The following is a 15,550-nucleotide window of genomic DNA, read 5'->3' on the forward strand; positions in this document are numbered from 1 at the left end:
CTGTCCATCGCGTCTCTGACGACCGAGCAAAAGCTGGTTGAGGATGGGGCCCCTTTTACTTGATCGCTCCATCTATTCTAGTTGGAGACCGTCCCCGGCCTCGTTTGCCCTCCGTGTGCATCAAGCTGATCATTGTTGGAAACACGGAGGGAATGACATTTAAACGCAAGTAAATCTTTTTTAGTATTTTATTCATAAAAATAATCATAAAAACCTACTATTGGTAAAGACAAAATAAATAAAAATGTAACAGAACCAAACAGTTACAAAACTGACGTATATGTAACTGTGTACGTCAGTTTTGCAAATAATACAAAATAAAATTTCAATAAAAAATAAATCGTACCTACGAGTAAAATTTATCAAGCTTAGTTGACAATTAGTAACAATATTCGTTGCCCGTTGAGTAGGTACCGGTTTATTTCGATTTCACGTATTTAAGAACATAAAATTAACCGGTTAAACTAATTAGCCGGTTAAAGACGGATTCATTTGGAGAAGAGATGTCAAGTCCGACGGCAAATTAGATTGCACTCTAATATACTTGACAGTTATCAAATTCGATCAAAGCACTACATTCCACTAATACAGTCATCTTTTTAAAAGGTTTTACGTCAAATATGACTTACGAAAAAATTTACCGATATTATCCAAGACTGATCCACATTTTATAAAACACAAGTTACAATATTACAAGTGTGTGTACATATAATGTATAATATACATATAATCCTGTAGCTGTTAGTGCTTGAAAATGGAGACCTAGGCTCTCCGAAACATGTCGCGCGAGTGACTAAAAATACGTGAGTGAAACCGCTAAGTTAGCTAAGTTGATATGTCTCACAATAGTTTAAATTCGGTTAAGTATACAATTCTAAACCAAATGGCACAGCTTTATAAAATGGGATCCAGTCCGACGGCGGCGGCTTAACGGCCATCAGGAGCTGGTGTTGTCGCGTCTTCTTGTTTCTTCTTGAACAGCGTGAATATGAGATCCTTGCCGCTGACGAACGAGCCGCAGAAGAGGATGAACACTCCGAACAGCGATAGGAGAACGGCGCGCCAGATCATGAACTTCCTGTTCTTACCTGGAGAAGCGAATAAACAATAAATAATTTTTAAGAAAAAAAACCGACTTCAATGCGGGATGCCGCTGAAAGCATTCTTAGATTCCGGACAATGAAATGAAAAAGACAGCATCTTTTGCCTAATTATGTAGAAAAGGAGGTAAACCGACCCACTTTTCTAGTAGCATTTCGTTTTTGTAAGGGTCGCAGTTCTAACCTAACCTAACCTACTTTTCTGGTAGCATTTCGTTTCTGTAAGGGTCACATCTCTAACCTAACCTAACCTAACCTACTTTTCTGATAGCAGTTCTGTTCTGTGAGAATCGCAGTTCAAAAATACCCCAACCACCCACCTAACCCACTTTTCTAGTAGCATTTCCGGGTCCGGGTCTGGGTCCGGATCCGAGTCCGGGTCCGTGTCCGGCTGTCCGGGTCCAGGTTTGGGTCAGAGTTCGGTCCGGGTCCGGGTCCGAGTTGGGGTCCATGTTCAGACCCGGGTCCGGGTCCGAGTCCGGGTCCAAGTTTGGGTTTGGGTCCATAAGGAAGAGAACAAATCGCCAAACGTGAACTATGTGTCATTGAATAGTTCCATTCTGATCATCATCAGCAGTTCCACTTCATCAAATGTCACTTTTTTAAATGTAAATGCTGGATTTGTTGATGAAAATACAAAAATCACTATATGTATGCCTTTCACATTTGAGGAGTTCCCTCGGTTCCTCGTGGGTCTCCTCATCAGAACTCGAGCTTGACAAAAATATGTCTTAAAAACTTAAGTTGCTTAACAAACATAAAGAATTGGACAAATCGCCAAACGTAAACTATGCGTCATTAAAGAGTTCCATTCTGATCATCATCAGCAGTTCCACTTCATCAAATGTCACTTTTTAAAATGGAAATGCTGGATTTGTTGATAAAAATACAAAAATCGCTATATGTATGCCTTTCACATTTGAGGAGTTCCCTCGATTCCTCATGGATCCCATCATCAGAACTCGAGCTTGACAAAAATGTTTCTTGAAAACCTAACTTGCTTTACAAACATAACGAAGAGGACAAATCGCCAAACGTGAACTATGCGTCATTGAAGAGTTCCGTTCTGATCATCATCAGCAGTTCCACTTCATCAAATGTCACTTTTTAAAATGGAAGTGCTGGATTTGTTTATAAAAATACAAAAATCACTATATGTATGCCTTTCATATTTGAGGAGTTCCCTCGATTCCTCATGGATCCCATCATCAGAACTCGAGCTTGACAAAAATGTTTCTTGAAAACCTAACTTGCTTAACAAGCATAACGAAGAGGACAAATCGCCAAACGTGAACTATGCGTCATTGAAGAGTTCCGTTCTGATCATCATCAGCAGTTCCACTTCATCAAATGTCACTTTTTAAATGTAAGTGCTTGATTTGTTGATGAAAATACTAAAATCACTATATGTATGCCTTTAACATTTGAGGAGTTCCCTCGATTCCTCATGGATCCCATCATCAGAACTGCTTTTTGACAAAAACGGGACCAATCTGTATGTATATACTTACAATCAAAAAAAGAATTTTCAAAATCGGTCCAGAAATGATGGAGTAACATTAAAAAAAAAAAAAAAAAAAAAAAAAAAAAAAAAAAAAAAAAAAAAAAAAAAAAAAAAAAAAAACATACAACCGAATTGAGAACCTCCTCCTTTGAAATCTTGAAGTCGGTTAAAAACCGGACAAGTGCGAGTCGGACTCGCCCATCAAGGGTTCCTTACAATTTTTTTTTAGAGCCGATTTTCCCTGTATTTGTAGTGTAAGACAAGACGATCTGATGGGTTATGGGGACTGCATTGTATTATTACCTGGTCGCTCGTAGTGCACCAATACGTAAATTGTGTTCGGACAGATGAAAGCCATGTTGGAGAGGCAGAAACAGCCCAGCTGCAAAAAGATTTTATTTGGAGCATTTTCTATGAAAAAGGACTTTAAACTGAAATAAATGTCATATACGAAGGAAAAAATGACCAACCTAACCTAATGACCTATTTCTATGAAATATTTTCATAGAAAATAGTTTAATTTGTTCTTAGAAAAAGGACTTTATTGTCGATGGCGCTTACGCCGCACAGCGTCGCGCGGACTGGTATTTATATCGGAGCATCGTTTATAATGGCGTAAGCGACATCGACAATGAGGTCCCTTTTTATAGAAAATAACACATTTACTCAAAAAATAAATAAAAAAACCGGCCAAGTGCGAGTCGGGCTCGCGCACGAAGGGTTCCGTACCATTGCGCAAAAAAACGGCAAAAAAATCACGTTTGTTATGGGAGTCCCACTTAAATATTGATTTCATTCTGTTTTTAGTATTTGTTGTTATAGCGGCAACAGAAATACATCATCTGTGAAAATTTCAACCGTCTAGCTATCACGGTTCATGAGATACAGCCTGGTGAGAGACAGACGAACAGTGGAGTCTTAGTAATAATAGGGTCCCGATTTTACTTTTTACCATTTAGGTACGGAACCCTAAAAACGATTAAGGTGCCGTTAAGATGGAACCGTCATTCGGTAGATTTCCTTGGCGATCGTTTTCATTGAAATTATCAACTTTTTTTAAACTGAAATCACAAAAAAAATCCTTGTCCATACAATTCGTATTTAAGTTTAGTATGGATCACATGATCTTTTTTTGCGATATACGGGTTGCTCACAGTACATAATCGAGTACATCCGCGTATCACCTAAACATTACACTCCGTCAAGCCAATAATACGGTTTAGCTCTCGTAATTTTAGTCACTCACGCGACATGTTCCGGAGAGCCTTGGTCTCCATTTTTAAGCACACATAGTGCGTGAGTAGCGTTCACGATGGCCGCGCGCCGCGTACTGCCGCGCACTTGGCGCGTGATGAGATAATGGGAGGTTGTCTTTATGGGTATTAGTTGCTTAAGTTAGTAGGGGTTCACTCATGGTACGAGACCGATCAAAACGACGGATTTATTGTATATGTTAATAACGTTAACGATTTACTTAATCGAAGACGATATCGGAGATCTCAACAAAAACTAGTGCAATCATAAATAATTATGGTAACGATGAATCGACATTATATGGCTATTTGCAATCAACGATTTGATTTTTGTCGCAGGCGCCGCACGCATTGCATTCCTCGATCGTGCATCGATCGTAACGACCGATTGCTCCGTGTATGAGCGATGCATCCCTACTATCGATAGTAACGACCAATTCGTCCGTGTGTTGACTGGCATTTTCGAAACGACCGATCGTCACGATAGTCACGTTAGATCGAAGCGATTAATCGTACCGTGAGTGAACCCCTCTGCGAAAGTTTAAATTCGATTATTACACTCCGTATTACTTACAAATCCCATCAAGGCATCAACACTGGGGAACGCAATAGCGACCAAGGAGATAATAATCACTATGAGCGCCCTGAACACTAGCTCCATCTTGTATTGATTCTCAGGCTTAAACTTAGGTTTCAGATAGAAGTAAACGCAGTTGAACGGCATAAAAAAGTTCACCGCGTGCGTCACGTAGATCATGACTGCGATGAGACCTTTAAGAACTTTTGGTCCCCTGAAATGAACAAATTAATAAATTAAAATAATTATTACGGTTTAGACTCACGTGATTTTGAGGCGCGACATGTTTCGGAGAGCCAAGGTCTCCTTTCTTAAGCACTAACAGTGCGAGCAGCTTTCACGACGGCCGTGACGGGGAAATAAATAAATGCTGGACACACACACACACAGAGATACACAGATTAAGCCCCACAGTAAGCTCAAAAAGGCTTGGGTACTCAAACAACGATACCCTACGATACGAGAACTTTAAAGTGCTAATAAAAAAGTCACCAATATTTTTACAGCTGTTAGTACTGTACTCGGCTCCTGGAGTATGAACCAGATATAAGATTTATAAGTTTAATGTTTTTTTTTTGTTTAAGAAAATTGAAAATAAATTTGTGTGGGCATTTTTACTTAAAAGTGTAGCATTTACTTTTTTTCGAAAATCCATCAACTTTTAGCTTATTTCTACTCAAAATCACGAGGACTATCGATTTGAAAAGAAAAAAATGTCCCCAAAAAATTTTCAGTTTTGTAACGTATTTTCACATACATTTTGTATGGACAATTTTGGGTGACAAAACTGACACCCAAAATTTGTATGAAAAACTGGGGAAACTTTGTTTCTTTGTCTCATTCAATAGTACTCGTGATTCTGAATCTAAATACCCAAAAGTTGATGGTTTTTCGAAAAAAAGTAAACGGTACCATATTTTCTGAAAACCACCAGGTACGTAAAAACAACCTGTTAATGAGATAATTAAACGAGACCTCATTAAACAGATTCTAGAACCTCTTTTACCTAACACTTAACTGGCCGCTTCACGTTGATAAATCAAATGACACGTTGATAGCGACATTTAGAAAAACAATTGTTGACATGAAAGAAAGCATTATAATTGGTATGAGCACTAGAAATACTAGAATAGGTATAATATACGTATAAGTAGGTAATTAGATACCTCATAAGTACTAACATTATGCGCCCTACCCGGGTGTCATGTACTGACTACATTCTACATACTAACATCTTCTGTAATGAACATGACTTAATGTGAAATAAATGAAATGAAATGTATTACAACACAACTTCTTGTCTGTTTAATGCACATCACTTGCACATGATGATTATTTTGAAACAGGATTAAATATATATATTTTTTTTTCTGTAAAAAAATTCTTAATTTCTATTTGGGGCATTTTCTATGAAAAGGGACCTTACTGTCAATGGCGCTTACGCCGCGGAGCGCCACGCGGCATTGTATTTATATCGGAGCATCGTTAATAATGGCGTAAGCGCCATCGACAATAAGGTCCCTTTTTATAGAAAATACCACATTTAAAGTTAATAGTTTGTGATTAAGTACATTTAAGAAATGATATAAGACGACTGTACAAAGTATGCCTTTTAACTTTCTTATTTAGATAAATGTGAAATACTTACGTTGTCAAAGGAAAATTCATTGTTATCGGCGACTCACACTTGTCCAAAAACGCGACATATCCGAAAAATGAACAGAAGAACACACAGCCTATGATGAAAATGTAGCCTGCAAAATGATCAAAATCAAAATCAAAATCAAAATTTATTTATTTGTAAACATAGGTTAATTTTGTTTTAATTATAAATAAATAAATATTATAGGACATTTTTATTTTTACACAAATTTACTAAGCGCCAAGGTAAGCTCAAGAAAGCTTGTGTTGTGGGTACTCAGACAACGATAAATATAAAAGAATTAAATATTATAAGACATTCTTACACAGATTGACTAAGTCCCACAGTAAGCTCAAGAAGGCTTGTGTTATGGGTACTCAGACAACGATATATATAATATACAAACACATAAATACATAGAAAATACCCATGACTCAGGAACAAATATTTGTGCTCATCACACATGCCCTTACCAGGATTCGAACACGGGACCATCGGCTTCACAGGCAGGGCCACTCTACCCACTAGGCCAGACCGGTCGTCAATATGTATAATACATAAAATACATAGAAAACAACCATGACAGGAACAATTTAAACATGTGTCATCAACTCATTACACAAATAAATGCCCTTACCAGGATTCGAACCCGGGACCATCGGCTTCATAGTCACTAATCACTACTCTAGACCGGTCGTCCATCGTCCGTCGTCGGTCGAGATTTATTCATTTAATAATACGCAGGGTAGCTTTGTAACGAGTTGCTGGGGAGTACTTAGTGACTTAGTGACCTCGTGGGGTCATGGGGGGGGGGGGGGGGGTTGGTACCGACGTGTACCCAAGTGCTCCTGGGGAGTTCTGTCGCCCGAGAGGTCTTTCTGGCTTGCCACAGTGAATACGCGAGAGCTGCAGTCTCGAGGGTAAGTGTGGAAACATAAGTGGCGAGTTGGCTACATGTTTAAAGTCTAGCGACACATATTCTACTCTCCGCCTCCACACCGGGACAAGCCGCCGTCTGCCGGAAATAACATTGCATATAATTTTATTAGGCAGACGTCCGGTTCTAAGTATATCTCATAGCTCAGTACACATAATCATCATCATCATGTCAGCCGATAGACGTCCACTGCTGGATATAGACCTATCCTGTGCCGCTCGCATCCACCAAATTCCCACGACCTTCACCAGGTCGTCGCTCCATCTCATTGGAGGCCTACCGGCAGTACACATGCAGTGCATAATTGTGTTCCATCGTATTTTCTCGCAAACGTTCGTGTGTGTGTGTGTGTGTGTGTGTGTGTATAGTCCATAGCTTTCACTCAAGTGATGCCTCTGCGTGCGTCCCATGACACGGACAAGGGCATCAGCATCGGCTCTGCGTATACATCCATCCATCGTGAGTGGTAAAACTTACCGCACCCTAACACAATAGGAAACTTCTTAGGATCTTTCATGTTGTTTTCCACGGGTATGACGACTCCCGCGCACGACATACTGAACACGGCCATGCCGGTGTATTTGATCACGTCCAGAAAACTATTCGCCACCACCATATTCTCGAATTTCGGGTTGTATTGTAGTGCGTAGGAGATGGTCATGATTATCGCTATCGCTGAAAATTTCAATTTTGATTTCAAGTCTTGATACCAAGGGGGACAGTTTCTGCTATAGATAGTCGGCATTGTAACGTAAATTGCATGCAAGTTCTTGCTAGTCTAAAGCAAGACGCTGAAGAGCCGGACCAGTGTGAACAGAGATCATAGAGAGCCGCTTGCGGCAAGCGCTTGCGACGTACCTATTTATACTTTTTGGCGCGTATTTAGTGTCGCTGTACTTATGTCAAACCAGACGCAAGTGCCCAAACAACCTCGACGTCTAACTTCTGCCATGTTTGGCACCAATATACCTTCGAAAGCGGGATAATTTTGAAAATTGGCAAATATCTATAAAACTAGAAGCACTGTTTCATACTTTAGCAGCACTTTAGGGATATTGCAACGCTTACCAAGGCATCTGGTTTACTTAATACCCCGCTTTCGAAGTTCTCACTTCACGTGTAAATCCATCTGTCAAATTATGCGCTTTGGTATTTAAGCTGGCCATACACACTAGCGTACGCCTGCGCAGTTCAACTGCACAGACACTGGCTAGAAAACTGCGCAGTAGAATGCCACATACGCTAAGATTTACCTGTGCAGTTGGCAAAACTGCGCAGGCATACCCTAGTGTGTATGGCCAGCTTAAGAAAAGGTAATAGGGTAGATATTTGCTGAGCGGGTCGAATGGATTTCCCCGAGTTTGAAGTTAAGCGACACAAGTAATAAATACAAGAGTAAAAAATATTTTTTACTAACCTATAACAAAGTTTGCACCAATCGAAAATGGCGCCAAGTATTTAATTTCAGTAATTAAACAGATGATGATGAATGGGACGATCATAAAAGCAATATAAAGTCGCAAATTCGGTAACCCTGAAAACAACAATAAGAATAATTATAAATATTAAAACCATACAAGTTTAACACATATTCAATTATATACCTAATCCATACTAATATTATAAATGCGAAAGTCCGTCTGTCTGTCTGTCTGTGTGTTCCCTCTTCACGCTTAAACCGCTGAACCGATTTAGATGACATTTGGTCCTGTTGAACGATATCTTTAAGATTTGCTTAAGATATTACTTAGACATCCAATGGATATCTAATGGATATCCCAAAACGTCGAATTAATTGTATCGTGAAATGACAATTGGTTTCTCGAATCGAACTGCAAAAGATAACTAGTTGAGAACTAAACTATAACGTATCTATTAGATCTCGTATTGTTCTCGTATCTAGTAATTATCACGTTGTTCGAATTGACCGGTATGTATGTTAATTCGATTTAATCGAACTATGCTGAACATAGGTAATTTATTTTGTCTCTGAATTTAAAAAAAAAGACAACGGATGCGTGGCATGCGTGAAAAAGTTTGCATTACCGCCATTTGACGTTTAATTAGTTTGTAAGTATAAAATTTAATTACTTTGTTTTGTTGAAGCGTATGATATTGATGTAGATAAAGCAGTGTATGTAACTGTACATAATTGACATTAAAATACTTGAGTGATCCTATTATGAAACTCATTTCATTCGTTTCATAAACCCACACTCGTATTTTAATGCCTTTCATTATGTACCAGTCACATAAACTACTATTAAACTTATTTTCTTTGAATTAAAATATAAAGTAGAAAATGTTCTGTACTTTTTTAATTTCGAAAATAATATTTTTTTTCTGAAAAAATGTCTAGGACAGCCGTTTACGGGCTTACAGAGAATCGCCCAAAATACGAACCATGTCGACCCTCTATAATGCTCTCCTGAGTGTTTTCTGCCAATTGTTTAATAGTTTTGGCCACCATCAGCTGATACGCCGCACAAGAGCCGAACAGGTTCAAACATGTTATGACGTCGATCCATTTTCTACAACAATAAGTTTTTTTTTAACTTTCGCCGCCATTGACTTGATATAAAGTCAGTACCTACCTACATTTCGTTCGCCACACGCACGACTTGATATGATATAGGTACGGGTTGTTTACGTACCATTTACTTAATTAACGTGGCGGCGAAAAGGTTAAGCATAAGCACCTGACTCCATATGTGGCTTTCCATCAGAGAAGGGTCCTTTTGCTTCATGTGCATTATGGACCTTTCTATCAGAATTTCTGTTGGAGTTTCAGATAAAAAGGACCTGCCGGCCTAGCCGAGGTGACAATCGCTATCGCTACGACAACGAAACGCTTTGTGTCTCTCTATCACTCTTCCATATTGGTGCGACAGTGACAGTTGCGTTTCGATCGCTACGGAGTGTTCGCGATTGGTGTGTTGGCTACGCGGCCTGCCGGCCTAGCCAAGGTGACAATCGCTTTCGCTTCGACAACGAAACGCTTTGTGTCTCTCTATCACTCTTCCATATTGGTGCGACAGTGACAGTTGCGTTTCGATCGCTACGGAGTGTTAGCGATTGGTGTGTTGGCTACGCGGCCTGCCGGCCTAGCCAAGGTGACGATCGCTTACGCTTCGCCATCGAATCGCTTTGTGTCTCTCTATCACTCTTCCATATTAGTGTGACAGTAACAGTTGCGTTTCGATCGCTACGGAGCGTTAGCGATTGTCGTGTTGGCTACGCGGCCTGATCGCACTTCAAGGACTCTTCTGTATTGGATATCCTAGCTTAGTACAGTATAATTTAAAATTATATTGGTTAAAACTATCAGGCCAATTCGAACGTGCACTGACATGAAACCGATTTTAGAATGATGTTGGAATCATATCAGGCGGCCTAGCCAAGGTGACGATCGCTTACGCTTCGCCATCGAATCGCTTTGTGTCTCTCTATCACTCTTCCATATTAGTGCGACAGTAACAGTTGCGTTTCGATCGCTACGGAGCGTTAGCGATTGGCATGTTGTCTACGAGGCCAGATAGGTACTCGTAGTCATTAACACATTCATTTCGCTTAGACTTGTCCGCACAAGTATTGGTGCGAGCACGACGGCCGCGCGAATGACTGCAATTTTTAAACTGAATTATAATTCCAAAAATCCAAATTTCACACTTGAAATTATGCTTTCATCAAGTAGGCCTAGCAACAAGCTCTTTCCAATATCATTATAATATAAATTGCATTATATTCCAGTATATCTTATATACCATTAATTATGATTGCATTACACGCCAGCGTAATTCAAATTGGTTTGACTCCTTGTCGCTGCGTAGAGACGTAGCCTCCTGCATTTTCTATTGTATGTATTACGGGGAGTGCTCCGAGGAACTGGCCGCGTAGCGAACACACCAATCGCTAACGCTCCATAGCGATCGAAACGCAACTGTCACTGTCGCACTAATTATGGAAGAGTGATAGAGAGACACAAAGCGTTTCGTTGTCGAAGCGATAGCGATTGTCACCTTGGCTAGGCCGGCTTTTCGGATTGATCCCTGTCGCCTCTTCCCGCCATCGTTCAACGCGACAACATTTCCAACTTCACCACTTAGATGGTTGACAGTCCTCAACTGTATGGTGGAGTGAAGTGTACTCGATCCCATGGCGCTCTCGCAAACGGCAAAGAGGGTGAAACGCCGGAGTGGGATTAGTGGGTAGGGCCAGGTTCTCCCTCCCCTCTCGCCGAGAGGGGACAGGAGCGGCGAGTCCCACACACCCCCCCATCAATGGCCTTCCCGCGGCCGGGGGGACGGTGCCTAAATGCATTTCCCACTCCAAAAAAGTCCTCAACTGTGCGTTTCCCAAATTAGTTTCTTTATAAAAGAAATAATTAGTCACCTTTTTTCCATATTATCTATTCTGCTTAAATAACTTCTTTTAAATACAATCAAATATCCATTAAATATTATAACTTTTTAATATTTTGTGTTCTGTATGATGTTATAGTCTAGATCTTATAGTCGATGGCGCTTACGCCGCACAGCGTCGCGCGGCATTGTATTTATATTGGAGCATCGTTAATAATGGCGTAAGCGCCATCGACAATAAGGTACCTTTTTATAGAAAATACTACATGTTGTATCGATATAATTATGTGTATCTGAAGTCGATAAATGAGAACTCATTTTGAACATTTGGCACTTTTGAACTGTCATAGGGATGACAGAGACAAGAGGCGATTTGTCTGCTCGGTTGCCTCCTTCATAATAAAAAAAAATCGGTTGTATGTCAGTGCACGTTCGAATTAGCATGTATGCTAGTCGCTGCCCCAATATTACAAGGTTCTATATTACATTTTCAAGATAGTTGAAATTCGACTTAATGTCACTATGACAAAGTTCAAATTTCAGTTCGATAAAATTTAAACATAGAACGTAATATTGGGGCAGCGTAGTGTCGAATAGCAAGAGTGGTAGAGAGGCAGATAACGAAAATTATTTCACACTAACCTGTAGCAAGTTGACCATCTTGCAACCTTGGGATTGGGGAACAGAGCGAACGCAGCCTCCCCAACGTCGGGATACGTCATGGAAGCCACGTGACATCGGCGACACAGTCTTTGTGCGGACATCACTAAAATCTGAAATAAATTGATAAATGTGGTATTTTCTATAAAAAGGGACCGAAAGGGTATTGTCTATGGCGCTTACGCCATTCATAACATGCATAACAGTCTATCGCATATATGTGATAAGGTCCAACGATGGGCAGTCAACAGTGTGGCCGATTTCTACAAAAAATGTTGAACTCACGTAAAAGTTGAAACACATGTAGACGCCATAGACCATGTTGAGGATGAGTGCGGGGAAGTAGCCGGCCGTCATGTACGCCACGTGGCCGGCCAGCACGCCTCCACCAAGCGCCCCTTTGGCCAGGTTCATTATAGAAAACAACAACCTGTAAAAAAAAACGCATTTAACTGATTTGCAAGACCGAAGTGATCCCATAAGTGTTCAGTTTGTCAAAACAAAGTTTCGAGGGTTCCGTACTTTTTATTTTTATGTTCCAGTTGATTGAATGAAAGGTAAATTGCGGTTTACGATTTATGACGTATTAAAAAAAAACTACTTACTAGATCTCGTTCAAACCAATTTTCGGTGAAAGTTTGCATGGTGTATATCATATATTTAATTTAATTTAATTTAATTTAATTTAATTTAATTTATTTAGAAACAAACAGTCTCTTATATTAATAAGTTGTAACAATATAGGGTAATAGACCTATAGACCTACAGTTTCCTAAAAAATAGTATGAAAACCATGTGACTTATATAAATACTAAATTAAACTAGAAATATAAATTCCAAGTTGTCAAAACAATGTTACAACAATACTCTTTCATTTTAACAAAAATAAAACAAGAATGGAAAAATAAAACAAAAATGGATAAAAATATATATACATTATATTTTTTTTTAGTTTTATCATTCTCTTATTTTAGAAGTTACAGGGGGGGGGCACATTTTACCACTTTGTTTACCCTCTTAAGATGATACATACCCGCTCCGTACTCCTTTCCTCAACGGTCTCACATCGTACGAGTCCTCGTCGGCTAAAGACCGTGCCATGATTTTGAAACGACTCTTATTCCCCGAGTACCGTTCATCGTTCCCTGAAATAATAAAATAATAATAAATAAATAAAACAATAAATAATAATTACATTATTAATTGCTGTCTACAATAGGTAAAAATATAAATTGATGTAAACTTTTTTTCTTCCTAAATTGTGATTGTTCTTGTTAAAAGACTGTTATTAATATTAAAAATATTTTTAGTAGTAAATACATATTAGAAAACCAAAACTTCAACGCAGGATGAAACTCAAATTAGTAATGTTTTCAATCTGACTCCACGAGACAGGCATAGCCTAGTGTGGCAGTGAAAGAGAAACTTGTACACTTTTTGGCAAATAAACCATTTTTTTTTAGGTTTTTGACAAAAATTTCATTTTTGATACAAGCTTTAATCGCTGACTGTACTTTTCTTTCAACATGCAACTAATACTCGTCGAGACAATACTAACAAACCCAAACACAATTAGTTTGCGTTGTTTTATCATAGAGTTCCCATGGTAACCTCCTGTGTCCATCAGATCAGCTTGAAGGTATTGGATTGTCACCTATCTTACACAAGTATGTGAAGTTTAAAGCAGAATAATGACAAATGGGTCTAATTTAGCTTAGATTTGATCCGAACAATCATATTATAATCATTACAAGTTAAATGAAAGCTTGAAAAAATAAAAAGTCAATGTAGTTAGATCAATGTAGTTAGTTAGTCAGTTTAGTTAGTCAGTGTAGTTAGTCAATGTAGTTAGTCAGTGTAGTTAAATCGTTAAGAGCATAAAATATACTTAAATACTTACGAAATATCCATCCTCCACCGCCTTGTCCTACCTGAAGAACAATACGAGAAAAATTAGCAGACATATGTGGCTTTCCATCAGAGAAGGGTCATGTAACTGTCCCTTTTACACATATAGCATTCTTCTCTGATCCAAAGGTTCCTCATGCACAGGAAGCATATATATAAATACATTATAGAAAACACCCATGACTCAGGAACATCTGTGCTCTCACCCAAATCAATGCCCTTACCGGGAAAAATGGCAGTAGTGGACTAAAGTTGGTTAATTCATTCATTAGAAGATATATAATGACAGTTTAAGTACCTGGGGCATTGTGTCACTGCGTCTCAAAATGATGACGTGGACGTGGAGAGGGAGCGCAGGGCACTATCAGTGAGAAGCAACATGTTGATCCGCAGGTTTGCAAAATGCACAACAAGTGTTAAGTTAATCTTGTTCAGATCATATTGCCAAAATTTTTACACTTGCAGCCTGTGGATCAACTGCACGAAGAAAGCTTATAGTGCGCTGCGCGTCCTCTACAATAACGCGTTCAGGATGCTGATGGGGCTGCCGCGGTACTGCAGTGCTTCTGGGATGATCGCGGAGGCACACACGGATGATTTCCATGCCATTATGCGCAAACGCGTCGCGTCCCTGATGCGCCGTGCGCGCGGCAGCACCAACGGGCTCCTGAGTGCGGTCGCAGGGGCATATGACAGCCCGATATATGGCCACTGGGCGAAATCGCACGCGCCACGTGCAGATTTTAAAAAGTATTTTTTTTTTTAAATGTTTAGTTTAAGTTAATTTAATTTAATTGTTTTAATTTTAATTCAAATAATATGTAATTCTATGGATGTAATTAATCCGAAATAAAAGCTTTTTAATATGATTCTTGCACCTGCGGTCACAATGTCACGACTACTCTCGACGATTTAAGGCATTCTTAGCAGCCATGTCAAGAAAGTGCTTCTTATGAACGCGTTACGTATTATTAAGATTTTATGTATAAGTTTCTTGTGTCGACAACTTATCGGGGCTTTGATATAGGGTTAGAACCAGTGACCTGGTAGTTTCTGACATTCATAAGTGTAATATGGCTAAATTGAAGAATAAAAACTTTCAACCCACCCAAGGCAGTAATTATTCCACTTTCAAATTTATTCTAAGCTTAATAACATCGATCGCAGACGTTTCTGCTTGTTAAAAATTAATTTAAAAACTTTCACTTCACCAGTTGGGTGCTACTCACCTGATAGTATCAACACACCTATTCTAGTTAGTATTCTTTCAACCATTCTGTTTACATTAAACAATTTAAACATTACCATTTTCTAACATTCACAAAAAATACCGACACTTACCATATTTTATTCATAAACAGTCAATAAACCTTGTAAAATGGTCAAAATCGTTATCAAAATATAATTCAAGATGACAAATTTTGTAGTGATATTCGTTTTTCAAAGTAAAAGTCTGTCAGAACGACTTATTCTTCTTGATGTTGACCTTATTTTAAAAAGGTAGAATATGGACGGCGGTACTTTTTGAAAACAGGACGTTTTCAGAATGGGACTTAGGCCCCATAAGCACGAGAGCTTAAAAAGCGTTGCGTGTGTAACGCACCCATA

The 15,550-nt window shown here is 39.0% G+C and overlaps 1 protein-coding gene across 1 annotated transcript; it reads right to left on the bottom strand.

The window, feature by feature from the left end:
- Positions 1–901: 901 nt before the first annotated feature.
- On the bottom strand, positions 902–15,217 carry LOC134751613 (proton-coupled amino acid transporter-like protein pathetic). The gene is made up of 10 exons (XM_063687090.1): positions 15,172–15,217; positions 12,320–12,486; positions 12,017–12,147; positions 9,390–9,544; positions 8,431–8,547; positions 7,491–7,688; positions 6,083–6,188; positions 4,432–4,648; positions 2,908–2,986; positions 902–1,088 (listed from the first exon to the last, which is right to left on the bottom strand). Exons 1-10 carry the CDS (start codon positions 15,215–15,217, stop codon positions 928–930), a joined length of 1,377 nt encoding a protein of 458 aa, XP_063543160.1. The 3' UTR covers positions 902–927.
- Between the last annotated feature and the right edge of the window lie 333 nt (positions 15,218–15,550).

This window comes from Cydia strobilella, chromosome 22 (assembly GCF_947568885.1).
Source record: "Cydia strobilella chromosome 22, ilCydStro3.1, whole genome shotgun sequence".
Classification (NCBI taxonomy): Eukaryota; Metazoa; Arthropoda; class Insecta; order Lepidoptera; family Tortricidae; genus Cydia; species Cydia strobilella.